This window comes from Aquarana catesbeiana, linkage group LG06 (genome assembly GCF_042186555.1).
Source record: "Aquarana catesbeiana isolate 2022-GZ linkage group LG06, ASM4218655v1, whole genome shotgun sequence".
Classification (NCBI taxonomy): Eukaryota; Metazoa; Chordata; class Amphibia; order Anura; family Ranidae; genus Aquarana; species Aquarana catesbeiana.
This window is the reverse complement of record NC_133329.1, coordinates 42731535-42757702: the sequence shown is the minus strand read 5'-3', so window position 1 is coordinate 42757702 and position 26168 is coordinate 42731535. Positions and strand designations below refer to the sequence as shown.

Here is a 26168-nt window from a genome sequence, read left to right as displayed (position 1 = left end):
CTTCACATCCAGAGGAGTCTTTCCAGAGTGAAGGGAAATGTCCTCTCAAGCCAGCCATATTGGATCAAAATGTGGCGGGCCGAATGTCGATTGGCAGGCTGTCACCTGCCAAAAGTTACAGCGGGGGGAAAAAAAAAATGGATTTTTAATACAGCTAACCTGTAAAATCCTTTTCTTGAAGTACATCACGGGACACAGAGCACCATAATAATGACTAATTGGGTTATATGCTACCTTTAGGTGATTGGACACTGGCAACCAATAGTAAGACGGTTCCTCCCATATAACCCCTCCTATACAGGCAATACCTCAGTTTTGTAGCAAGCAATGACGATCCCAAAAAATAGGGGAGGGACCTCTGTGTCCCGTGATGTACTTAAAGAAAAATGGATTTTTAATATAGCTTACCTGTAAAATCCTTTTCTTGATCATACATCACGGGACACAGAGCACCATAATAATGACCAATTGGGATGTCCTAAAGCAATGCACCTGGGGGGGGGGGGGGGGGGGGGGGGGGGGACACAATATCCCTAAGCCCAACGGGCCAGAGACTATAAAGCTGCCTGCAACACGCTGTGGCCAAAAACAGTCTTTTTTTGAGATCTAACATCCTCCGAGTAAAACCTGGTGAACATATGAACTGAAGACCAAGCGGCCGCTTTGCAAACCTGAGCCATAGACACCTGTTGGCGTACTGCCCATGATGCACTAACCCCTCTAGGGGAGTGTGCTTTTAAATCCCAAGGTGGAACCTTGTGCCTTAATCCATACGCCTGGATAATAGTCTGGCAAATCCACTTAGATATAGTTGAACTTGTTGCCGGCTGTCCTTTTTTAGGTTCTTCCGGCAGGACAAAAAGGCAGTCAGATTTCCGCAAAGAAGCTGACATCTTTAAATAAACTGTGATCGCCCTCACCACATCAAGCGAGTGAAGTTTTAGGGTTTGGAAAAATTTCCTCCCTAGGTTTAGGGTTTGGAAAAAAAGGAAGGTAGAATGATATCCTGATTCAAATGAAATTTGGAAACTACCTTTGGTAAAAAAATCCGAACAAGGGCACATGACCACTCTGTCCTGATGAAGAATCAAAAAAGGTTCTTTGCAAGAAAGGGCGGCCAATTCTGACACCCTTCTAGCTGAAGTTACAGCCACAAAAAAAACAAAAAACAATTTCCTGGTTAATAGGACAAACGGAATATGTCCAATAGGTTCAAACGGTTGACACTGCAAGGCTGACAGAACCAAATTTAGGTCCCAGGGACATAAAGGCGGCTTAACCGGCGGCCTAAGGTGCGTAACTCCCTTAACAAAGGTTCGTACCAAGGAATGGGATGCAATTGGCCTTTGGAAAAATACCGATAAGGCCAAAATCTGTCCTTTAATTGTCCCTAAAGCCAGCTTAAAGTCTACTACTGCTTGAAGAAAGGCCAGAACTCTTCCAATCATATACCTACGAGGGTTACATTTTCTTTCCGCACACCAAGAAATGTAGGACTGCCAGACTCTATAATAGATAGTATCCAAAAGCAAACCACGCTAATGAGACCAATATGTTGTAAGTGTTACATACATTAAATATAGAGTTAAATTACCTAAATAGAATTGATATATTTGACAGTGATTAAATACCACTATAATGTTCTAAAATAATCACATCACAGAAATTGGAATACACAAGGTGGTTATTAAAAGTCAAAAGGAGGTAGGTTGGTAATGTGATAAATCACATCATAGGAGAAGTCTCTTATTCACTCAAATCAGTGACATCACACTTGTAAAAAGCACCATAGAAAGTAGTAAGGTGAGATAGAAAAGTCCTTCCACCTAAGAAATCACAGCCTCTTATCAGGAGATCAATATCGCTTTTTAGCTTATAACCCAGCCACAGTCTTTGGTAAACTGATAGTTAGGCACCTTTCTTCCTCTCCCGTGATTTCCAAGATTTCTCTTATTCAGCCTTAGCATACCTTGCCCTTTGCAACCTGCTGCTTCATCTTATCTGTCAGCGCTGCTCCTTCACTAGAACAGAACTTAGGCTGATGGCTGAATAAGAGAAATCTTGGAAATCATGGGAGAGGAGGAAACATTATTATTGACAGTGGGCATCTAACGTTTTTAACTGCAGCAAGACCGCGTTTTTATCATTTAAATGTTGTTATTTAGAGTAGACAGGAGACTATTGTCTTGTCTTCTCTGTAAGTTTATTTTAGACAGCGCTGTATATTTTATTAATCTATAATAGATAGCTCTAGAAACTGACTTTCTAGCGTTGATCAGAGTAGACAAGACTGAGCCCATGATACCACGGTCTTTCAATATTCTGGTCTCAATAGCCATGCCATCAAATTCAGCAACCGTAAAGAAGGATGGAATATGGGTTCTTGAGACAACAGGTCTGGACGGCACAGAAGGACCAATGGGTCCCCCACTGCCAATTTCACAATCTCCGAGTACCAGGATCTCCGAGGCCACGCTGGCACCACTAGGATCACTGGCTTTTGTTCCTCCTGTATTCTGCGTAGTAAGTGCAGCAGAATTTGGATCGGAGGGAAGGCATATATCAGAGAATGCTGATCCCAAGGAACTACTAATGCGTCTATCCCGACAGCAAGCGGATCCTTGGTCCTGGATACAAACCTGTCCAGTTTGGCATTGAATCTGGATGCCAGCAGATCCACATCTAGGGCCCCCCAGTGTTGACCGATCTGTAGAAAAACTTCGGGATACAGGGACCATTCCCCTGGCAACAATTTCTGGCGACTTAGGAAGTCTGCCTGCCAATTGTCCACCCCCGGAAGAAACGGCACATGCTTTTCTGCCCAAGTCAATATGTAATTTACCTCTTTGGGCTGCCTGACTCCTGGTACCTCCCTCGTGGTTGATATATGCCACTACCGTGGACTTGTCGGACTGGACTTGGACAGGGAGACCCCATAACTTGGACGTCCAGAAGCGCAGAGCCAGACGAGCTGCCCGAATGATGGGCAAGGTCCTTTCTGCCTGGGACCATATTCCCTGGACAGACACCTCCTCCAGGACTGCTCCCCAGCCGAGGCGACTGGCATCTGTAGTTACTACCCTCCAGACTGCTGGTGGAAAAGATTTTCCTTTTCTCAAATTGCTGGTTTTTAACCACCAAGAGAGACTCCATTGTACCTGTGGAGATAGGACCATAGGATGATCCAAGGTTCGAGCAGACCTGTCCCAGGCTTCCAGAATGCTGTTCTGGAACACCCTGGAGTGGAACTGTGCATATGGAATTGCGTTGAAGGATGATGCCATTTTTCCCAGCAACCTCATGCACAGCCGAATAGAAGGCCTTGGTTCTTTTTTTCACCTTCTGGACGAGTTCCACTATGGAAACGACCTTCAAGGAGGGAAAAAAACACCCTTTCTTGGGCGGTGTCCAAGACCAGACCCAGATATACCAAGGCCTGGGTTGGACAAAGGGCTGACTTGTCCACATTTAGAATCCAACCCAGGCGTTGTAAAACCCACACCGTTCTTGACACGTTTTGGATCAGGATGGGGCAAGAGCAATCTCTCAAGAGAAGATCGTCCAGCTAACCTACCACAGAGATCTTCTGGGACCTTAGGGACGCCAATACCAAGGCCAGAATCTTTGTGAAAACCCTGGGGGCCGTGGCCAGACCGAATGGCAGTGCCACGAATTGAAAATGACAGCCCTCTACTGCAAAACGCAGAAACCTTTGATGTGGACCGACGATCGGTACATGAAGGTATGCGTCCTTGATATCTATGGACGCTAAATAATCTTCTTTTCTCAGAGATTTTATTATTGAACGAACCGACTCCATACGGAAGGACCGGACGTTTACAAAAAAGTTGAGCCTTGAGGTCCAAAATGGGCCTTACTTCCCCATTTGGGGAAGGTAAAAAGGTTTGAGTAAAACCCCTTGAATCTTTCTTTGTGCGGAACCTTGACAGTTACCCCCTGCTTCAGCAGATGCTGCAAGGCTACGAATAGGCATTTCTTTTTCTCTGGATCCAACGGGACCCTTGAGTACAGAAAACGGCTTGGAGGGATTTCCCGGAACTCTATTCTGTAACCCTGTGTTATAGTGGAAATTCCTGGAGCATTGGGAATTTTATAAGAGGGTTGCTTACCTCTCCTTTTAGTAGGGAGGAGGGTACTCTTTCCTCCAGAGATCTTTTGGATATATTTATCCAGATCTTCGCCAAACAAGCATTCTCCATGGAATGGAAAAGCTGCAAGTAGCCTCTTGCATGGCTTCTCAGCAGACCAGTTCGTTAGCCACAAAACTCTGCGCATATGTACAGACAGTAACGCAAAACGAGACATCTGCTGAATTGAGTCTTTCAATGAGTCCACTGCAAAACATAAAGCATGAGGAAGCTCCAACAATTCCTCGGAAGGTTCCTCCTGACAAGGCAGGTTTCTTTTTAACCTTTTAAAACGGTCTTTTAGGGATTGGCAAATCTCAATGGCTGCAACTGCTGGATGAACTGCTGCACCAGCCACCGCAAAGGAGGCTTTTAATAAGGACTCTAGCTTTTTATCGGCCGGATCCTTAAATACCTGGGCATTATCTACTGGGCAAGTTAAACTCTTATTCACTGAAGAAATGGCGGCGTCCACCAAAGGTGTACCCCATCTCTTCCTGAATTTTTCCTCCATAGGATATAAGATAGAAAACCTTTTTGGAGGCAAGAATAACCTGTCAGGATGATCCCAGTCTGCGTAGATCACCTGCTCCAATAGGGGATGCAAAGGGAACGCTTGGGAACCTTGCTGAGGTCGCAAGGATCCCAAAGTAGAACAGGAGAGTCCAGACTCCTGAACCGGAGGTAACTTAAACCCAACTCGTACCATCTCAGTCAGAAATTGGATAAACAATTTTTGGGAATGGGAGGCTGAATTTGGCTTCTCCGAACCTGAGTCCTCAGCTGAGGATTCTTCAGCCTCTTCTTCTTCCCGGTCTTTTATGGCCACCTCCTTCAAATCCTCTGCCCACTCTGGTTCCAGATCACCTGGACCCATCTGGCTATAAGAGTCCTGGTGCTCTAGTGATTCTCCACTTGGCCCAGGCTCAGGGGAGGGAGATCTATTACGCTTCTTCCCTTCCTGTGTTACAGAAGCTATCATGCCAGCTATTTTGCCTTCAAGGCCTGCTAATGCCGATGCCACATCATCCTTATAAACATAAGCCGAGGCAGGAATATTGATGGTGGCCACTATGCCTGACAAATGCAATGGCTCAGCCAGGCCAGATGCCGCAGGTCTTTCAGGGGAGACTGAGGCTTGCATCTGCATGGGGCTGGTCTCCTGTTTTCAAGGAAGGTACTCCTGTGCTTGCCCTGCTCCCTTTACCTCGTTTTCTGGAAGACATTGCTTACATACAAAAAAAAGTACTCCCCACAAGCTGAAACCAGTGTTTAACCTATTGCAACTGTGTCCAAAAACCTCCAGACTCACGTGCCCAAGAATTGCCCTGTGTTGTCCCAGCAAACGCCAGGAGCTCCAGCTCCTTATAAAGCCTGCCTAGTAGTGGACTGAGCACATGCGCACACCAAAGGCGCGCACAACGGCGGCGCACACCGCCATATGTGCGCGCCATACTTGGCAATCTGTAATTTTCCAGACACAAGCAAAGGCTTTCCAGTGGCACAGAGGGAATATATATATATATATATATATATATATATATATATATATAAAATTCCCAAAGGGAGTACTCACCATCCCAAGCAGCAGGGCCTGTCTTACCAGGCCCAATCTTCCCCCATCACGGCGTGTAGCACCCCTGAAGAACCGGGTCCCCCATTCTTTGGGGGCCACACCCTTGGACCTGTAAAGCACCCTTCTGGTTTACCTTGGGCAAGTTATGATCAGGAATACCAATTTAACAAGGGTCCAGCGCCATATAGGACACAATACAAGCAAAACCTCGCTCTTGAACAGAGGCTTGGGTACCATCCACTTTAGCTATCTTATGCCATCCGAATGGATCCGATTATAACATCCTCACTGGGACATTATTTGAAGAATTTTGAAGAGCTTCAACAGCCATGACCATCACCTTCAAGACACTGGCGAAAAAACTGAGGTATTTCCTGTATAGGAGGGGTTATATGGGAGGAACCGTCTTACTATTGGTTGCCAGTGTCCAATCACCTAAAGGTAGCGTATAACCCAATTAGTCATTATTATCGTGCTCTGTGTCCCGTGATGTACGAAAAAGAAATAATGATTTGAATCCCTCCAGATTTTGTAAGTTTGTCCACTTAATAAATGAAGGGTCTATAATAGAGCTGCAAGGATCTGGCTAAAATGAGAATCGTGATTTTTTTTTGCTTAGAAGATAGATCACGATTCTCGCAGCGTAACATCTTCTTTCACATTAAAAACAAAACAAAAATTGGGCTAACTTTACTGTTTCTTTTTTTTTTTTTTTTATTTCATTGAAGTGTATTTTTTCCCAAAAAATTGCGATTGAAAGACCGCTGGGCAAATACAGTGTGACATAAAATATTGCAGCAATTGACATTTTGTTCCCTGGGTCTCTACTAAAATATATATATATAATGTTTGGGGGTTCCAAGTAATTTTCTAGCAAGAAATATTGATTTTAACTTAAAGGGGTTGTAAAGGTAAATGTTTTTTCACCTTAATGCATTCTATGCATCAAGGTGAAAACATCCGACGATTAGCAGCCCCCCATTTACTTACCTGAGCCCTCGAAAGTCCCGCGTCGTGAATGCACTGGCTTTTCGGCTCATTCATTGGACGATTGATAGCAGTGCAGCCATTGGCTCCCGCTGCTGTCAATCAAATCAATGTATAGCCGCCGACTGTATCACGAGAGTGCGCCCGCAATATAACCCCCTTGGAGGAGCGCTTCCCAGAACGGGGGTTAGCTGATGCGGGGAGGAGCCGAGACAGCCGCCGAGGGACCCCAGAAGTCGAGTATCGGTGCAAACCGAGTTGCACAGTGGAGGTAAGTATGACATGTTTGTTATTTTTAAATAACAAAAAACAAAAACATCGAACCTTTACAACCCCTTTAAGAAACAAGTGTCAGAAAAAGATTTAGACTAAGTGGTTAAACTTCCTGCATTTACACGTTGTTAAAAACTTGGCAGACTGCCTGGATTTTTTTCTTTACATACAAGTTTATCCCTTTAATCTAAGAAGGAAGGGTTAGTTATAATGTTTCATGTTAAAAACTTGGCAGACTGCCCGGATGTTTTCTTTTTACAGCTGAGTGAGCAGATAAGTCTCTCCACTTGTTATATGAAAGAACCGGCAAACTCTGCAATAGAGATCGTAAGGAGGGTTGAATCAAGATCACAATTTTTTTAACAATTGTGCAGCTCTAGTCTATAATTTGTATCACAGGTGTATTTTAAATGATAGAGACAGAATATCAACCAAAAATCTAGGAAAAAAAAAAAAGCTGAAACAGCTGATACAAATGTTATAAACTGAGTTGCACTTCAGTGAGTAAAATAAGTATTTGATCCCCTACCAACAGTAATTCTGGCTCCCACAGACTGGCTACAGTATGTACTCATGTGGTACACAGATTAGTTCTGTCAATTTAAGAAGGTGCTCCTAAAGACAACTCGTTATGTGTATAAAAGACACCTGTCCACTTCCATTCAAACCCACCATCATGGGCAAGACCAAACAGCTGTCAAAGAACATCAGGGACAAGATTGTAGACCTGCACAAGGCTGGAATGGGCTACAAGAACATCAGCAAGAAGCTTGGTGAGAAGGAGACAACTGTTGGAGCGATTATTCGCAAAATGGAAGAAAAACAAAATAACCATCAATCGCCCTCGGTGTGGAGCTCCAAGCAAGATTTCGCCTCATGGGGTGGGGATGATCATGAGAAAAGTGAGGGATCAGCCCAGCACTACATGGGAGGAGCTTGTGAATGATCTCAGGGCAGTTGGGATCACAGTCACCAAACAAATCATTGGTAACACAATACGCCACCATGGATTGAAATCCTGCAGCGCCCGCAAGGTCCCCCTCCTCAATAAGGCACATGTACAGACCCTTCTAAAGTTTGCCAATGAACATCTAAAGGATTCAGAGAAGGATTGGGAGAAAGTGCCGTGCTCAGATGAGACCAAAATTGTGCTCTTTGGCATTAACTCGTTTGGAGAAAGAAAAATGGTGACTATGACCCCAAGAACACCATGCCTACAGTCAAAGCACGGAGGTGGAAACAAGATGCTTTGGGGCTGTTTCTTTGCTAAAAAGGTACAGGCCAACTTTGCCGAATTGAGGGGCCAACAGACGGGGCCATCTATTGTAAAATCCTAGACGAGAACCTTCTTCCCTGAACCAGAACACTGAAGATGGGTCATGGGTGGGTTTACCAGCATGAGAATGACCCAAAACATATCGCCAAGGCAACAAAAGGAGTGGCCCAAGAAGAAGCACCTTAAAGTCATGGATTGTGTGTGTGTGTGTGTGTGGGGGGGGTCTAAATGTTTTTGTGCAAAAAAAAAAAAAAAAAATGCTGATTTTTAACGCATATGAAAAATTTGTAAAAATTGCCCAGGGAAGGCAAATTGTTAAAACAGTAGACTAGACTATTGGACTTTTACGCATTTAACAGCCTTTAGTTATACTTTAAAAACTTAAAAATAAAAACGTAAAGGCTAAACTTTTTTATTTTTGTCTTGGATAGGGTGGAGAGGGAGTAGAACCCATATCAGGTTTTTTTTTTGCTGTCCGTGTCCCGTTAGGGAGATTCATCCTTTCTATGTGTCCTGTTTACCATTATCACTAAAAGTGAAAGTAAAAAGGTCACACGTTTTGGGTTGTCCCCAGAAAACTAATAGAGGGGAAATCTTCTAATGGGGACACCCTGGAATACCCTCACTTTTGTAGGGATTTCCTCCCACTTCATGTTTTGGCTATGGGACAGGAAGTGAAGAGAAACCCCCTCCAATGTGACACAGATGGCAAATAAAAATAAAAAAAAAAAAAAAAACTGACCAGGCCTCCTCCATTACTTATCCATAAAAAACAAAAACTAATAAAAAAACAAAAAAAACAAAAAACAAACATACTTTTCATACTTTTGATTAAAGTTATACTTTATTACTTACAAGCATTCACAATTTTCCAATGCAATATTTGAATTGCAGCAACACAGCAAACAACGTTTCTGCCAGTGTTACTTCCCAAGATGGGTTCCACGTGTCCCATAAAGACAGGCGGACGCTGCTTTACTGCCCTGCAGGAGGCTCTTCTATGCCATTAAAAAGAAGCAGCAGAGGAGTCATTGCACAGAATTTGTTTTCACTGCCTGAACCCACCTGCTGAGTATTACTCCCTGGGGCCAAGGATGCCGACAGACAGGATCAGAGGTGAACTTGACTTCTTCACCGCAGGAAACAATAATAAAATGATGAGGGAGCGGCAGGTGAGAGCGCCGACACAACAAACCAGGGATGTCCTAATCCAGACGAGCTCACGTGTCCGCTCATCTGCAAGGACCTAAATTGTGGGAGCTTCCAATAAAAATAACATAAAATGTTTGCTGTTCTTACATTTTGTATCTGTTGTAAAAATCGAATTGTTCATTTAAAAAAAAACAAAAAAAACAAAAAAAAAAAAACAAAACCACACACACACACACAGGGTTCAGAAGATCAAAGTGGTTTAAACAAGAAGGGTCCTGCAGTGGTACATTATACCTCCTGACTTACTTATCCATTAAAAAAAAAAAAAAAAAAAAAAAGAAAGTGGTACCTCATTTATATTTTAACCACTTGCTTACTGTGCACTTAAAACCGCTTCCTGCCCAGGCCAATTTTCTTTGAATTAGATCCTCTTTTATTTTTATATGCGAACAACATTAAGACAATACAAATAAATAGTACAAACAAAACCACATTACATCCTGCCCAGGCCAATTTTCAGCGTCATCACGCTTTGAATGACAATTCCGTGGTCATGCTACACTGTACCCATATGACATTTTTATCATTTTTTTTTTTCACACAAATAGCAAATAGAGCTTTCTTTTGGTGGTGTTTAATCACCACTGGGGTTTTTTGCTCTGCAAAAAAAAAAAAACCAACAAAAAAAAAAAAAAAAAAAAAAAAAAAAAACACATTTGCAAACAGGTAATTTTTCTCCTTCATTGATATGTACTGATGAGGCTGCACTGATAAGCGGCAATGATGGGGCAGCGATGGGGCAGCGATGGGGCAGCGATGGGGCAGCACTGATTGGTGGCACTGATGGGTAGCAGCAGTGGGACTGATGTCCCGTTTATTTCAGGTGGCAATCAACACTTTTTTCTCCTCACGCTGTCAGCATGAGGAAAAAAAGCCGATTACCGTCCCTGTTTACATCACGTGATCAGGTGCCATTGGCTGTCAGCTGATCATGCGGTAGGGGGCCGGGATCGGCATCCCCCCCCCCCATTAGCCATAACATTATGACCACTGGCAAGTAAAGTGTAACATTTGATTATCTCATTACAATGGCAGATGAAAGTGGGTGGGATATATTAGGCAGCAAGGGAACATGTTGTCCCTGAAGTCGATGTGTTGAAAGCAGAAATAAATTGGGCAAGTGTAAGGATTTGAGGGACTTTGACGAGGGCCAAAATTGTAACGATGACTGGGTCAGAGCAACTCCAAAACTGCAGAACTTGTGGAATGTTCCCAGTCTGAAGTGGTCAGGACCGACTGAAACTGGTCCAAGGGAGGAAAACAGGCAACAGGGTCACGGGTAGCCAAGGCTCACTGATGTACGTGAGGAGCGAAGCCTGGCCTGTGTAGTCCTATCCAAAAGAGCTATTGGAGCTTAAATTGCTGAAAACGTGAATGCTGGTTCTGATGGAAAAGTGTCAGATCACACAGAGCATCGCAGTTTGATGTGAACGGGGCTGTGTAGCTGCAGACTGGTCTGGTTGCCCATGCTGACCCTTGTCCACAGCCAAAAGTGCCTACAATGGGCATGTGAGAATCAGAGCTGGACCACCGAGCAATGGAAGGAAGCCTGGTCTGATGAATTCAAGAATGGTTTGATGAACACGAGTTTGATGTGTTGACTGGGCCTCCAAATTCTCCACATCTCAATCCCGTTGAGCACCTGTGGGATGTGCTGGAAAGACAAGTCCGATCCATGGAGGTCTCACCTCACAACACAGGACTAAAACGATCTGCTACTTATAGGTTGGTTCCAGATACCACAGAATACCTTCAGAGGTCTAGTGGTGTCCATGCCTTGATGGGTTATGGTGGAAGGTCACAGTGTTATGGCTCATCAGTATATATACACACACACACACACACACACACACACACACACACACAATCTCACAAAACCGAGTACACCCCTCACATTTTTGTAAATATTTTCTTCTATCTTTTCATGTGACAACTCTGAAGAAATTACATTTTGCTACAATGTAAAGTAGTGAGTGTACAGCTTGTATAACAGTGTAAATTTGCTGTCCCCTCAAAATGACTCAACACACAGCCATTAATGTCTAAACCGCTGGCAACAAAAGTGAGTACACCCCTAAGTGAAAATGTCCAAATTGAGCCTAATTAGCCATTTTCCCTCCCCGGTGTCATGTGACTCGTTAGTGTTACAAGGTCTCAGGTGTGAATGGGGAGCAGGTGTGTTAAATTTGGTGTTATCACTCTCTCATACTGGTCACTGGAATTTCAACATGGCACCTCATGGCAAAGAACTCTGAGGATCTGAAAAAAAGAATTGTTGCTCTACATAAAGATGAGATAGATATATATATATATATATACACATACATACATACATACATACATACATACATACATACATACACACATATATACACGCATATATACACGCACATTCACTTGTTTTGAAACTAGAGGTGCACCGAAACATAGCGCCCGAAAGTGGTGAAAAAAAGGTGCCTATAATGGCACCGAAAAGAGGGGTGATCCGCCTCAGGTGCCGCACGTTGCGGGAGGTGTTATCCTGGCGTGCCCCAATCCCCCCTCCCTCCTCCTTGTCATGAAGAGCGGCGATCTTCCTGTGTCATGGGCCGCTGTAACAAAGTCCCGCCTCCTGTTATATGCAGCACACCAATCCAATGCCGGGAAATTGAATCAGTTTGACGTCTATCGTAGGAGGTGGGACCTTGTCACTGCGGCCGCCCGGCCAATTCAAATCCAGCTGGCACAGCGGGAGATCGCCTCTCTTATGTGATCCGGGCACTGGTGGGCTGCCTCTGGTGGGCACTGGCAAGGCTGCATTTGATGGACACTAATGAGGCTGCATTGATCTCTTGTATCAGGTTTGCAGTCTCTGACCATCTCTTGTATCCTGTCTGCTAGAGGTGCACCGAATGGAAATTTTGCTAACACTATTAGCAGTGTGTTTAAGAAAGAGATTGCAGACATGACACAAGAGATGGTCAGAGACCGGAGGACATGATACGGCAGATGGTCAGAGACCGGAGGACATGATACAAGAGATGGTCAGAGACCGGAGGACATGATACAAGAGATGGTCAGAGACCGGAGGACATGATACAAGAGATGGTCAGAGACCGGAGGACATGATACAAGAGATGGTCAGAGACCGGAGGACATGATACAAGAGATGGTCAGAGACCGGAGGACATGATACAAGAGATGGTCAGAGACCGGAGGACATGATACAAGAGATGGTCAGAGACCGGAGGACATGATACAAGAGATGGTCAGAGACCGGAGGACATGATACAAGAGATGGTCAGAGACCGGAGGACATGATACAAGAGATGGTCAGAGACCGGAGGACATGATACAAGAGATGGTCAGAGACCGGAGGACATGATACGGGAGACGGTCAGAGACCGGAGGACATGATACAAGAGATGGTCAGAGACCGGAGGACATGATACAAGAGATGGTCAGAGACCGGAGGACATGACACGGGAGACGGTCAGAGACCGGAGGACATGATACGGGAGACGGTCAGAGACTGGAGGACATGATACGGGAGACGGTCAGAGACTGGAGGACATGATACGGGAGATGGTCAGAGACTGCAGGACATGATACGGGAGATGGTCAGAGACTGCATTTTGCTTGAGCGTTTCTTGCACTAAAGGTGCTAATAATGGCAAATTCATATTAATTAAAAAGTCGAATATAATACAAATTATATATATATATATATATATATATATATATATATGAACTTGAACTGAAACCTAATAGGATGGTAACAATTATGTAAATGGGGAAGTAAAATTTGATGTGTAGTAACAAAAAAAAAACAAAAAAAAAACCCTGCATGAAAAGATTACAAAAAATGTAAACAGTTTTTAGGAAAGCTTTTTATAATGAACTTTTTTCATTTTTTGGGCCACGCATTTCACTTTTTAAGGAATGCCAAAAAATAAATAAATAATAAAAAAAAAAATAAAAAAACATCAAATTAGTATTATCCGCCTAATAGGAGTAAAAATAAAAAAACATTTTTCATATGTTGTTTAATATCAATAATTTGTAATATTATTTTATAATAAAACTAATAAAATATACATTTTTTATCTTTATTCTTAATAGGGGGAAAAAAAAAAAAAAAATCTGGATTTTTTTGGGATTCCCTTAAAAAGTTGAATGTGAGGCCTTAAAAAATGTTTTCTATATTTGCGCACAAACTAAAAATTTTGAAATTTTTATTTTAATGTTTTTCTTCTAAAATTGACCATTTCCTCCGGTTTTTCGGACGTTGGTTACAAAATTGTATTATATATATATATATAAAAAAAGGAAAATTATTTTATAATAAATACAATTATAAATATTAATAATAATAATAATAATAATAGGAAGCGGTGGCGATACTTACGTGTCATAATGGCGGCTCGGCGTCCAGGCGGATGGAGTAGCGCGGGAGGCTCAGCCCATGTCCGATGAGTAAGCGCGAGCTCTGCGGTCCAGTCGTACTCTGTAGACAGGAGGACGGGGGAGGGGGAGGGCAATACTGATAATTCCTAATGACTGGTGTAAATGAATGACAGTGTGAGGGCAGAGGGGGCCCCTAGTCAGGCAGGGCCCCTCCACAGGCACTGTATCCTCTCCCAGGGCCCCTCCTGTGCCTCTAGGTGCTCTTTGGTCCCCGCTGAGGGGCCCCAGCCTGGGGGTGAGGCCTGAGGAATCAATCAGGGCTCATCTATTTCATCTCTCACTACAAACAAACACTTCCTTTTGTTGCTAGGAAACAGGAAATGTGCACCCTGGATCGTCTTCCCCACTGCCCGTCCTGGCCCCTCCTCCGCTGCCCTATAGTAATATGAAGATGCCAGTACAAAAGATGGCGGCCGCTGCCCCAACACCGCAATTCCTCAAAAAAAAAAAAAAAAAAAAAAAAAAAAAAAAAAAAGGGACGGGCTGCCAACCGCAAAATGGCCGCTACTGGCTGGCAACTGAGCGGAATGAGTCCACGTGACAGCGGATTGACCAATTATCGCCGTGGGTGTGTGATCCACGCCTCAGCTCCAGTCTTTACTGTCCGCCGAAAATGAAGACATAATAGGATGGTTCCGGAGCGTTCAGGGATGAATGGTGGAGTAAGGTTCCAGCGCTGGCTCTGGGCTGTATAGCCAGCGGCAGGTAAATCCGGCGTCCACCTCCTTATCATCGCCCTCGCTGCCTGTCCTGAATTACAGCCAAGCTCGGATATCATGGGAGGGCACTCATAAAAGGTGCACAATGACTTCCGGTGTGTGCTCCTCCCCACCACCCCCAGGGTCCTAGGTCCGGCCATGTTAAGCTTTGTCTGCTGGCTGGAGCTGTTGTAGCTGGGGATCAGTGTGAAGGATCACCCCCATCAACTGCCCAGATGGAGGGCCATCAGGTGGGTGTCCTTATTTCTGAACCCTCCAAACTGTGCAACCCCAAAACTATTCCCCACAGCTGTGCCCCTCCTAGATTATTCCCCAGAACCCCTACACTATCCCCCCAAACTGTGCAACCCCAAAACTATTCTCCCTGAGCTTGCCCCCCTCCCCTACTCTATTCCCTAAACTGTTCAACCCCAAATTTTTTCCCACAACTGTGCCCACTACCCCTACAATATGAGGGGTGGGGGGCCCCGCCCCCGACTCTTCTCCTGAGCCCTGCCCCCCCCGACTCTCCTCCTGAGCCCTGCCCCCCGACTCTTCTGAGCTCTGCCCCCCCCCCCCGACTCTTCTCCTGAGCCCTGCCCCCCCCACTCTCCTCCTGAGCCCTGCCCCCCGACTCTTCTGAGCTCTGCCCCCCCCCCCGACTCTTCTCATGAGCTCTGCCCCCCGACTCTTCTCCTTAGCCCTGCCCCCCGACTCTTCTGAGCTCTGCCCCCCCCCCGACTCTTCTCAGCTCTGCCCCCCCGACTCTTCTCATGAGCTCTGCCCCCCGACTCTTCTCCTTAGCCCTGCCCCCCGACTCTTCTGAGCTCTGCCCCCCCCGACTCTTCTCAGCTCTGCCCCCCCCGACTCTTCTCATGAGCTATGCCCCCCGACTCTTCTCCTGAGCCCTGCCCCCGACTCTTTTGAGCTCTGCCCCCCCGACTCTTCTCATGAGCTCTGCCCCCGACTCTTCTCATGAGCTCTGCCCCCCGACTCTTCTCATGAGCTCTGCCCCCCGACTCTTCTCATGAGCTCTGCCCCCCCCCCGACTCTTCTGAGCTCTGCCCCCCGACTCTTCTGAGCTCTGCCCCCCGACTCTTCTCATGAGCTCTGCCCCCCGACTCTTCTCATGAGCTCTGCCCCCCCCCCGACTCTTCTGAGCTCTGCCCCCCTGACTCTTCTCATGAGCTCTGCCCCCCGACTCTTCTCATGAGCTCTGCCCCCCCCCCGACTCTTCTGAGCTCTGCCCCCCTGACTCTTCTCATGAGCTCTGCCCCCCCCGACTCTTCTCATGAGCTCTGCCCCCCGACTCTTCTCATGAGCTCTGCCCCCCGACTCTTCTCATGAGCTCTGCCCCCCGACTCTTCTCATGAGCTCTGCCCCCCGACTCTTCTCATGAGCTCTGCCCCCCGACTCTTCTCATGAGCTCTGCCCCCCGACTCTTCTCATGAGCTCTGCCCCCGACTCTTCTCATGAGCTCTGCCCCCGACTCTTCTGAGCTCTGCCCCCCCCGACTCTTCTCATGAGCTCTGCCCCCCGACTCTTCTCATGAGCTCTGCCCCCCCCCGACTCTTCTGAGCTCTGCCCCCCTGACTCTTCTCATGAGCTCTGCCCCCGACTCTTCTCATGAGCTCTGCCCCCCCCCGACTCTTCTGAGCTCTGCCCCCCCCGACTCTTCTCATGAGCTCTGCCCCCCGACTCTTCTCATGAGCTCTGCCCCCCGACTCTTCTCATGAGCTCTGCCCCCCGACTCTTCTCATGAGCTCTGCCCCCCCCCGACTCTTCTGAGCTCTGCCCCCCTGACTCTTCTCATGAGCTCTGCCCCCCGACTCTTCTCATGAGCTCTGCCCCCCCCCGACTCTTCTGAGCTCTGCCCCCCTGACTCTTCTCATGAGCTCTGCCCCCCCGACTCTTCTCATGAGCCCTGCCCCCCCGACTCTTCTCATGAGCCCTGCCCCCCGACTCTTCTGAGCTCTGCCCCCCCGACTCTTATGAGCTCTGCCCCCCCCGACTCTTATGAGCTCTGCCCCCCCCGACTCTTATGAGCTCTGCCCCCCCCGACTCTTTTGAGCTCTGCCCCCCCGACTCTTCTGAGCTCTGCCCCCCCCCGACTCTTCTGAGCTCTGCCCCCCCGACTCTTCTGAGCTCTGCCCCCCCGACTCTTCTCCTGAGCCCTGCCCCCCCGACTCTTCTCCTGAGCCCTGCCCCCCCCGACTCTTCTCCTGAGCCCTGCCTCCCCCGACTCTTTTCCTGAGCCCTGCCTCCCCCGACTCTTTTCCTGAGCCCTGCCTCCCCCGACTCTTTTCCTGAGCCCTGCCTCCCCCGACTCTTTTCCTGAGCCCTGCCTCCCCCGACTCCTTTCCTGAGCCCTGCCTCCCCCCACTCTTTTCCTGAGCCCTGCCTCCCCCCACTCTTTTCCTGAGCCCTGCCTCCCCCCACTCTTTTCCTGAGCCCTGCCTCCCCCCACTCTTTTCCTGAGCCCTGCCTCCCCCCACTCTTTTCCTGAGCCCTGCCTCCCCCCACTCTTTTCCTGAGCCCTGCCTCCCCCCACTCTTTTCCTGAGCCCTGCCTCCCCCCACTCTTTTCCTGAGCCCTGCCTCCCCCCACTCTTTTCCTGAGCCCTGCCTCCCCCCACTCTTTTCCTGAGCCCTGCCTCCCCCCACTCTTTTCCTGAGCCCTGCCTCCCCCGACTCTTTTCCTGAGCCCTGCCTCCCCCCACTCTTTTCCTGAGCCCTGCCTCCCCCGACTCTTTTCCTGAGCCCTGCCTCCCCCGACTCTTTTCCTGAGCCCTGCCTCCCCCGACTCTTTTCCTGAGCCCTGCCTCCCCCGACTCTTTTCCTGAGCCCTGCCTCCCCCGACTCTTTTCCTGAGCCCTGCCTCCCCCGACTCTTTTCCTGAGCCCTGCCTCCCCCGACTCTTTTCCTGAGCCCTGCCTCCCCCGACTCTTTTCCTGAGCCCTGCCTCCCCCGACTCTTTTCCTGAGCCCTGCCTCCCCCGACTCTTTTCCTGAGCCCTGCCTCCCCCGACTCTTTTCCTGAGCCCTGCCTCCCCCCCCCGACTCTTCTCCTGCCCCCTCCTTTGCCTCCCCTAGGCTCTTTACCCGAGCCCTGCCCCCCCCCCCCAAGACTCTTCCCCTAAGCTGTACTCTACCCTTTCCTCTAGACTATCCCTTAAACTGTTGCCCTCCTGTTCTTGGACTGTATCCCTCAGCTCTGTCCTCTGGAGTATTCCCCTGAGCTTTGCCTTCCTTAGTTCCCTCTGAACGCCTCACCTGAGCTCTGACTGTTACATGATGTGTGATATGTGGTTCCTAAGGTTTTAACCCTGCACCCGTTTCCCTCACTTTCTACATCTGTAACTTCCAAACAAGTGATGGGAGGCAGCAGTCTTCACATGGACAAGGAGGCGCAGTCGGCATAAAAAATGGGTTTAGGTTTTGAATGTGTCCCCGAATAACAGATTTTCTCTAGTCATCTTCCAGGATGGCCCACCTGACAGGAAACACAATCAACACATGAAGGTAAAAGCCCCTCCCTTCCCCTGCACCTCAGTTCCTGATTGTGTTTCCCTGGCAGTGAAACGTTTGTTATTTTTTGTAGACCTGAAGTCGGTAGCTGATGGTCTCCCCCCTGGGTGCTGGACGCCAGAGCCGGGGAAGGCTGCAGGTCCAGCTAGGGTTTGTTCCCAATCCAGGGGTCTCCCCCAGTGAGTAGTTTTCCGGGCACAGGGGAAGTGTTCCCGGCGCTCCTGTGGATGCATCTCAACCCCCCCCCCCTTACCTTCCACCCAGGCAGCGGGGCTATGGTGGTTGAAGGGGCTGGCAGGTCAGCTGGAGTCCATGGTAGAAGGAAGCGCAGGATGGTGGCCGGGCAGCATTGGGGGCTTCTCCCAGCGGTTCGGGCTCCAGCCCTCGTTTTCCCAGCCCTCTTCTGATGAGGGAGGGTTGTTTCCGGTCACCGGACTACAGGGTGAAGCAAGATGGCGCCGGACCTCCTTCCGATTCGAGGTCACTTCCATTTGCGGAAGAGGAGGAGGAGAAATTCTTCAAACCCCCCCCAAATTGGATGCAGCCCTGTCACAGGTTTCAAAGAAATCAGATCTGTCTTTGCAGGATTTGGGCAACATTAAGGAGCAAATGGACCGTAGGTCTGAGACGCTGCTGTGAAGGGCTTGGGATGCCAATGCGGCGGCCATGGCTGTCAGGACCATGGCCAAGTCAGCGTCCCTTCTCAATTCTGAAGGAAGTGCCGTCTGGGTCAAGTCGTAGGAAGGGGACCACATGTCCAGGTCATGGCTCTCTAGGTTACCCTTTTAGGATTCCCTGCTCTTTGGGCCTGGCGTAGACCACGTCCTTTCACGGTCTGCGGAAAAGGGGACTCAATCAGAAGGTGGGGGAAAGGGAAAAATAGACAGGGTGGTCTGCTGTTTCCCGACCCCAGAAACCCCAACAGTCTAAGTGACGCCAGAATCGGGGGAGACTATCATTTCGTCCCTGGGTGGGAGAAGATCTCCGAGAGCCTATCTGACAGGGGATTATCGGTTGGAACTTCTCTCCCCTCCCCCACAGAATTTTATTTTGACCCACCCAGGGATTGTCTAAGGGCAGCAGGGTTGCTAGACAACATCTAGTGGACCAGGAGGTAATTGTCCCTGTACCAACGGAACAGCTCTGTCAGGGGTTTTACTCCCAAGTTTTTGTCGTCCAGAAGCCTTCAGGAAAATTTTGCCTGATAATAAATCTCAGAAAACTAAACAAATTTCTGCAACAAAAGAGCTTCCAGATGGAAAGCATATACAGCGTACGCAAACATCTGTTGAAAGATGCCTTCATGGCCACAATAGATTTAAGGGACGCTTATCCCCACGCCCCGATCGCCCACACCAGTCCCTTTTTAAGGTTTGCAATTCTCACAAACCAAGGGATCCCGCACTGGCAGTTCCGAGCCCTTCCCTTCGGTCTAGCAGCAAGCTCAAGGGTGTTCACCAAGGTCCTGGCGGAGGCAGTGGCTTACCTGCATCTTCAGGGGATCTCCCTCATACCTTACATGGATGATCTCCTAATTTACGGTCCTTTCCTACAGCAGGTGAGAATGGACATGGAGAAAGTCATCCTTAACATCGAGCTCCTAGGATGGATAGTGAACCAAGAGAAGTCATTCTTCAACCCAATCAAAGATTTTCCTACCTATGCACGCCAGGGCTCAAAAGCTTTTTGGAAAAGAGGGCAAAAGTGGTAGCGGCAGTTTCATCACTGATGGAACCCAGAGCCTGCTCTCACAGACCGGTCATGAGAGTCCTAGGACAAATGACCTCTTGCATCCCAGCGGTTCCCTGGGCGCAGCTTCATTCCAGGGAATTGAAGTTCTTCCTGCTCTTTCTGTCCCAGGAGGAGATGGAGTCGCTGGACGGGAAGGTTTCCCTCCCAGTGCAAGTAAAGGCCTCTCTAAATTGGTGGCTTGGCCAAGACAGGTTGATGTTGGGATCGTCCCTGGGCCCAGTGGAATCCAGTCAAAATAACCACTGCCTGGGGTTGGGGCGCTCCCCTGTTCTTTCTGCTCTCCTCCTGGGACAGAAAAATGGAGTCACTGGACGGGAAGGTTTCCCTCCCAGTGCAAGTAAAGTCCTCTCTAAATTGGTGGCTTGGCCAAGACAGGTTGACGTTGGGATCGTCCCTGGGCCCAGTGGAATCCAGTCAAAATAACTACCGCCTGGGGTTGGGGCGCTCACCTGGAGGATCTCCAAGCCCAGGGATCCTGACCCAAGCAAAGACTTCCTCCAATTACAGGGAGCTCTTGGCGGTAGGACAGGCCCTGAGGGCATTCAAGGACAGAATTTGGCAGCACGAAGTCCAAGTCTTATAAGACAATGTAACAATGGTCTCTTACCTAAACCGTCAAGGGGGGCGAGGTCCAGGAGGCTCCTAAAGTTGGCCTTGGAAGTTCTGGGTTGGGCCGAGGGAGTCCTTTAGAACATATCGGTGGTCCACATTAAAGGGACCACCAATGTAGTAGCAGACTTTCTAAGTCGGCAGCCTATCCACCAAAGGGAATGGGAGTTAAATTGAGGCGTGTTTTTTCAGATACGTCAACAGTTTGGGGTTTTCCGGAGATAGACTTCTTTACCTGCAGAGGGAACAGGAAGGTGGAGTGGTTTTTCTCTCTCATCTGAGAGGGGGGATTGGAGGGAGTAGACGCCCTAGCGCAGGACTGGGGTTGCAACCTAGTGTACGCCTTTCCCCCACTAGCATTCCTCGGGTTCTATAGAATTTAGCCAGCTCGGAATGCAACCTGAACCTGAGCCTGGTTTCCAATTCTGAGGAAATGGTCCATTTTGCCCTCCACAACGTCTCCTGACCAGGCAGCATCTCCTTCTACAAGGGCCGGTTCTTAACCCCGACCCAAGGTTCTTTTGCTTGACGGCCTGGCTCTTGAGAGGGAGATACTCAGAGACAAGGGATGCTCTGAAAAGGTGATTGAGACCCTTCTAGAAAGTAGGAAGCCGGTCACTAGAAAAATGTACGTAAAAATCTGAAAGGTGTTTTCACACTGGTGCCAGGATAGAGAGGTCTCCCGGCCATCGATACCAGTAGTACTAGAGTTTTTACAGGCAGGGGTGGACCAGGGGATAGCCCTGAACACCCTGAGAGTGCAGGTAGCAGCTCTGTCTGTTTTTCTGGACCAGAGGCTCGTGCTGGATCCTCTAATCAAAAGATTTCTGTTCGCTAGGGAGAGGTTGACTCCCATTAGGATTTTCAGATTCCTGCCTTGGAATCTGACGCTGGTGTTGGAGGTGCTGACGAAAGCTCCCTTCGAACCAGCATTACAAACTTGAAATTTTCAAAATTCTAATTTACAAAATGTTTCTCTTAAATTAGCCTTCCCACTGGCTATCACTACAACCAGGAGGGTAAGCGACCTACAGGCCCTGTCCATTAAGGAGTGCTTTTTGTTGGTACTGGAGGACAGAGTGGTTCTGAGGCAAGACCTCCCCAAAGTGGTCTCCCAATTTCACAGATCACAGAAAATTATGTTGCCTTCCTTTTCTGAAAAAACGATAAATGAAAGAGCAGAAAATTTGTCATTTACTAGATGTCAGAAGGTGTCTACTTGACCTACCTAGATAGGGCGAAAGACTTAGGAAGTCAAACCACCTTTTAATTTTATTTAGCGGCCCTAGGAAGGGAAGGCAAGCATCTAGACCAGTGATGGTGAACCTTGGCACCCCAGATGTAGTTCCAAAACATTTCCCATGATGCTCATGCACTCTAGTTGAGCATCATGTTCGCCATCACTGATCTAGACAAACAGTGGCCAGGCCAGACCATAGAAATAGCTTATGAGCGAACAGGGTCCCCAGTACCAGCACACTGCAAAGCTCATTCCACAAGATCTCTAGTGGCCTTGTGGGTAGAAGAGAGAAATCCTGAGCCCCAATAGAACAAATCTGTCAAACAGCCACATGGGCGAAGCGGAATACCTTCTTGAAACATTACAGAGTGGAACTGTTATCGCCTCAGGATCTGGTATTTGGCAGAAAGGTCTTACAAGCGGTGATTCGCACCCTAAGATAGGCCTTGAACCTCTTGTTCCTCCTCTCAGGTGTACCGTCCTGGAAGATGACTAGAGAAAATTACCAGTTACACTTACCGGTAACTGTGTTTCTAGGAAATCTTCCAGGACGGCAGGCCTACTTCCCACCCTTTGGTGTAGTTACTCCCGGAAGTTTCCCTCTTGCACCAGGATAACCTATTACTTTGGCAGAACTGAGGTACAGGGGGAAGGGAGGGGCTTTTAACCTCATGTGCTGATTGTGTTTCCTGTCAGGTGTGCTATCCTGGAGGATTTCCTAGAAACACAGTTACCAGTAAGTGTAACTGGTCATTTTCACAGCTTTCTGTTTTCATAGGAAATGCTCTAACCCCCTACTATTTTTCTGGCTTGGTCTTTATTGCTATGTGAAAGATTGCAGAGAATACACATTGACAATCATTTTTTTTTTTTTCAGGTCTCTTCTATGATGTCTTCAGCGAAGGTGGAGCCTCTGGAGGAGGCCGAGCTGGCCATTAAACAGGAGACCCCGGCCGAGGTGGCCATTAAACAGGAGACCCCGGATTATGTGCAGTCTGGGCGCAGGTTTCGCTGCCTGAGCTGTCGCAAAACTTTCCCCAATGAGCCAAGGGCCCAGCGGCACTGTGAGGTCCACAAATCCGCCGAGGCCTCCGGCACTGCAAAGCCCAAAAAGCAAGAGGCGAAGGGGGAGCAGCGGCATCAGTGCAAGCACTGCGATAAGTCCTACAAGAGCGCGTCCTTATTGAGGAGCCATGTCCGTAGCCACACGGGTGAAAAACCTTTTGTGTGTAAAGAGTGCGGCCGATCCTTCATGCAGCCCATCTGCCTGCGAGTTCATATGGCCACCCACAGCGGGCAGCTACCATTCCCTTGTAAGCAGTGCGGTAAAGCCTACGCCACACCCTCCAAGCTCCGAATCCATGAACGTCTTCATACCGGTGAGCGTCCGTTCTCCTGCCCCGAATGCGGTAAAGGATTTGCCGATCCCTCTGTTTTTCGTAAGCACAGGAGGAGCCATGCTGGGCTCCGACCTTACCAGTGCCAGCTGTGTCAGAAGTCCTACAGCGAACTGAAAGACCTGAAGAACCACGAACGCAGCCACACGGGAGAAAAACCTTTCTTGTGCTCGGACTGCGGGAAGGCGTTTTCACGTGCCTCCTCTCTCACCTGTCACCAGCGAATTCACGCGGCGGAGAAGCCGTACAAATGTCCCATCTGCAACAAAGACTTTACTCAACTGTCGTCCTACCAGAGCCACCAACGCACCCATTCTGGTGAAAAGCCATATTTGTGCCCACAGTGTGGCCGCATGTTTTCAGACCCGTCCAGTTTCCGGCGGCATCAGCGGGCTCACCAAGGCGTCAAGCCGTACCGCTGTGACAAGTGCGGAAAGCCCTTCCGGCAGCCGGCGGATTTGGCCATGCACCAACGAATTCACACGGGCGAGCGTCCCTTTCGTTGTCCGGACTGCGATAAGACGTTTGTGGCGTCTTGGGATCTGAAGCGTCATCGTTTGTCCCACAGCGCTGAACGTCCTTTCCAGTGCCCGGAGTGCGGGAAAGGGTTCGCAGAGCGCTCTGGGCTAAGCAAGCACCAACGTTCTCACAGCGGGGAACGGCCTTATAAGTGCGAAGATTGTGGCAAGACATTCATCGTGTCTTCCAGCTTAAGGAAGCATGAACGCACCCACATAAAACCAGATGGGGGAGAACCTAACAAGAAGAAGGAGGAATCTACCACCTGTGAGAAGTGTGCCATCACCTTCCAAAGCGTGATGGATCTGAAGAACCATCAGAAGAGCCACCCGGAACTGAGGCCCTTCCGTTGTGACCATTGCGAGAAGGGCTTCCTGGACAAGGCTGGGCTAAAGAAACATCAGCGCATACATAGCGACGTACGCCCCCACGTGTGCCAGCAGTGCGGCAAAGGCTTCCTAGTACCTTCCGACTTGCGCAAGCATCAACGAACACATGCTAAAGAGGTTAAGGGGAAGGTTGAGGAGGAAGAAGAGGAGATTACAACGTTGACGCTCCATCCAGCTTCTGTGGAGTCTCAACCCTTGTTTGATCCTCTGGTTTCTTTTCTGGAGAAAGTTGCTGAGGGAGACATGGAGGTCATTGAGTCTTCACCATCATCAAGCTGACTGAGGCCTACTTGTCCAAGATGATAATGTGATAATCCCTTTATCTACAGCAGTCTTGAATGAATTTGTCATGATCTGGTTATTGCCCAGTCCTGATGTTCTCAATTCTCTGGAGGTTTTTTTATTCATTGAGCTACAATGTGATCCTCCCCAAAACGAGTTCGCCTTGACTTATGTGCAGAGTAGAAATGAGCTTGGGCGTCCGCCAACTCCTCTCTAACTTGAACGTCTGCTTTGACATGTGTGTCAGGCTATTTCCCAGCTGCAGTTTTGGGAATGACTTGGCCCATAGCTCTTTGGAGTATAAGAAAGTGTGAGTTTTGAGGACGCCTGGGTTCATCTCTTGTGAAGATATCCTAGATCAGGGGTCTCCAAACTTGCGAAACAAAGGACCAGTTTACTGTCCTTCAGACTTTAGGAGCTGGACTAGGGCCAGTGGGAGTAGAAAATGTCCTGGTGTCCAGTGGGAGTAAACAATGCCCCATCTTTGGTGTCTGGGAGGATTGTGCCCCATTGTTGGTGTCAGTGGGAGGGATAGTTCTCCATCTTTGGCGTCACTGGAAGGAATTCAGTTGGAGGAATTGTGCCCCATCGTTGGTGTCAGTGGAAGGACTAGTGCCCCATCATTGGTGTCAGTGGGAGGACTAGTGCCCCATCGTTGGTGTCAGTGGGAGGACTAGTGCCCCATCGTTGGTGTCAGTGGGAGGACTAGTGCCCCATCGTTGGTGTCAGTGGGAGGACTAGTGCCCCATCGTTGGTGTCAGTGGGAGGACTAGTGCCCCATCGTTGGTGTCAGTGGGAGGACTAGTGCCCCGTCGTTGGTGTCAGTGGGAGGACTAGTGCCCCGTCATTGGTGTCAGTGGGAGGACTAGTGCCCCGTCATTGGTGTCAGTGGGAGGACTAGTGCCCCGTCATTGGTGTCAGTGGGAGGACTAGTGCCCCGTCGGTGTCAGTTGGAGGACTAGTGCCCATCGTTGGCGTCACTGGGGAGGAATAGTGCCCCCTCGTTGGTGTCACTGGAAGGAATAATGCCCATCATTGGTGTTACTGGGAGGAATAGTGCCCCATCGTTGGTATCAATGGGAGGAATTGTGACATTTTTCTTTGTATCAGTGGGAGGAATAGTGTCCCATCACTGGTGTCAATGGAAAGAATAGTACCCCATCATTGGTGTCAGTGGGAGGAATTGTGCCACATTGTTGGTGTCAGTAGTAGGAGTCATGCCCTTTTGAAGGTGTCAGTGGGAAGAATAGTATCGCATTGTTGGTGTCAGAAACAGGACATTTATACCCCATGGTTGGTGTCAATGGATAGGATGGTGCCCCAAGGGCCAGATAATAGCAAGCAAAGGGTTGCAGTTTGGAGACCCCTGTTAGAGCGATGGCATTGCTAAGCTCCCAGGCCCTCATGCCAACCCCCTGGCTTAAGTACTTCGAGCCAATGACCCAGAGTAAGCTTGTAGATGAGGAATGTTGATAGCTTTTTTTTAAGTGCTACTCCTGGGTAAGCGACTCTCAAGTATTGAAGCAAGAGGACCAGCATACCAGCTAGGAGACTTCATAAGGAGAGTTCAAAAATTGCTTGGTTCAGGGAGAGTTGTACAGCAATGCAAGTCTAATACAGTGGAACCTCGGATTGCGAGTAACGTGGTTAACGAGCGTTTTGCAATACGAGCAATTATTTTTTTTCAAATCCTGACTCGGTTTGCGAGTGTTGTCTCGCAAAATGAGCAGGATTCAAGCCTCTGCGGTGTGCAGTACCACATTTGGCCAGAGGTGCGGGGGCGCCGGTGACACTCGCAGCTGTTCGGAAATACTCTGTTTCCGAGTCTCCTAGTCTCT

The 26168-nt window shown here is 48.5% G+C and overlaps 2 protein-coding genes across 2 annotated transcripts in view; one reads left to right on the top strand and one right to left on the bottom strand.

The window, feature by feature from the left end:
• Positions 1-14287, bottom strand: part of ZNF646 (zinc finger protein 646) — a 26317-nt gene extending 12030 nt beyond the window's left edge. Inside the window, exon 1 of the mRNA XM_073635770.1 lies at positions 13860-14287. The gene's annotated coding sequence lies outside the window, so the exon portion shown is untranslated. The remainder of the gene's footprint in view (positions 1-13859) is intronic.
• On the top strand, positions 13751-26168 carry ZNF668 (zinc finger protein 668). Its single transcript, XM_073635772.1, has 2 exons — positions 13751-14867; positions 22621-26168. Exons 1-2 carry the CDS (start codon positions 14853-14855, stop codon positions 24325-24327), a joined length of 1722 nt encoding a protein of 573 aa, XP_073491873.1. The 5' UTR covers positions 13751-14852; the 3' UTR covers positions 24328-26168.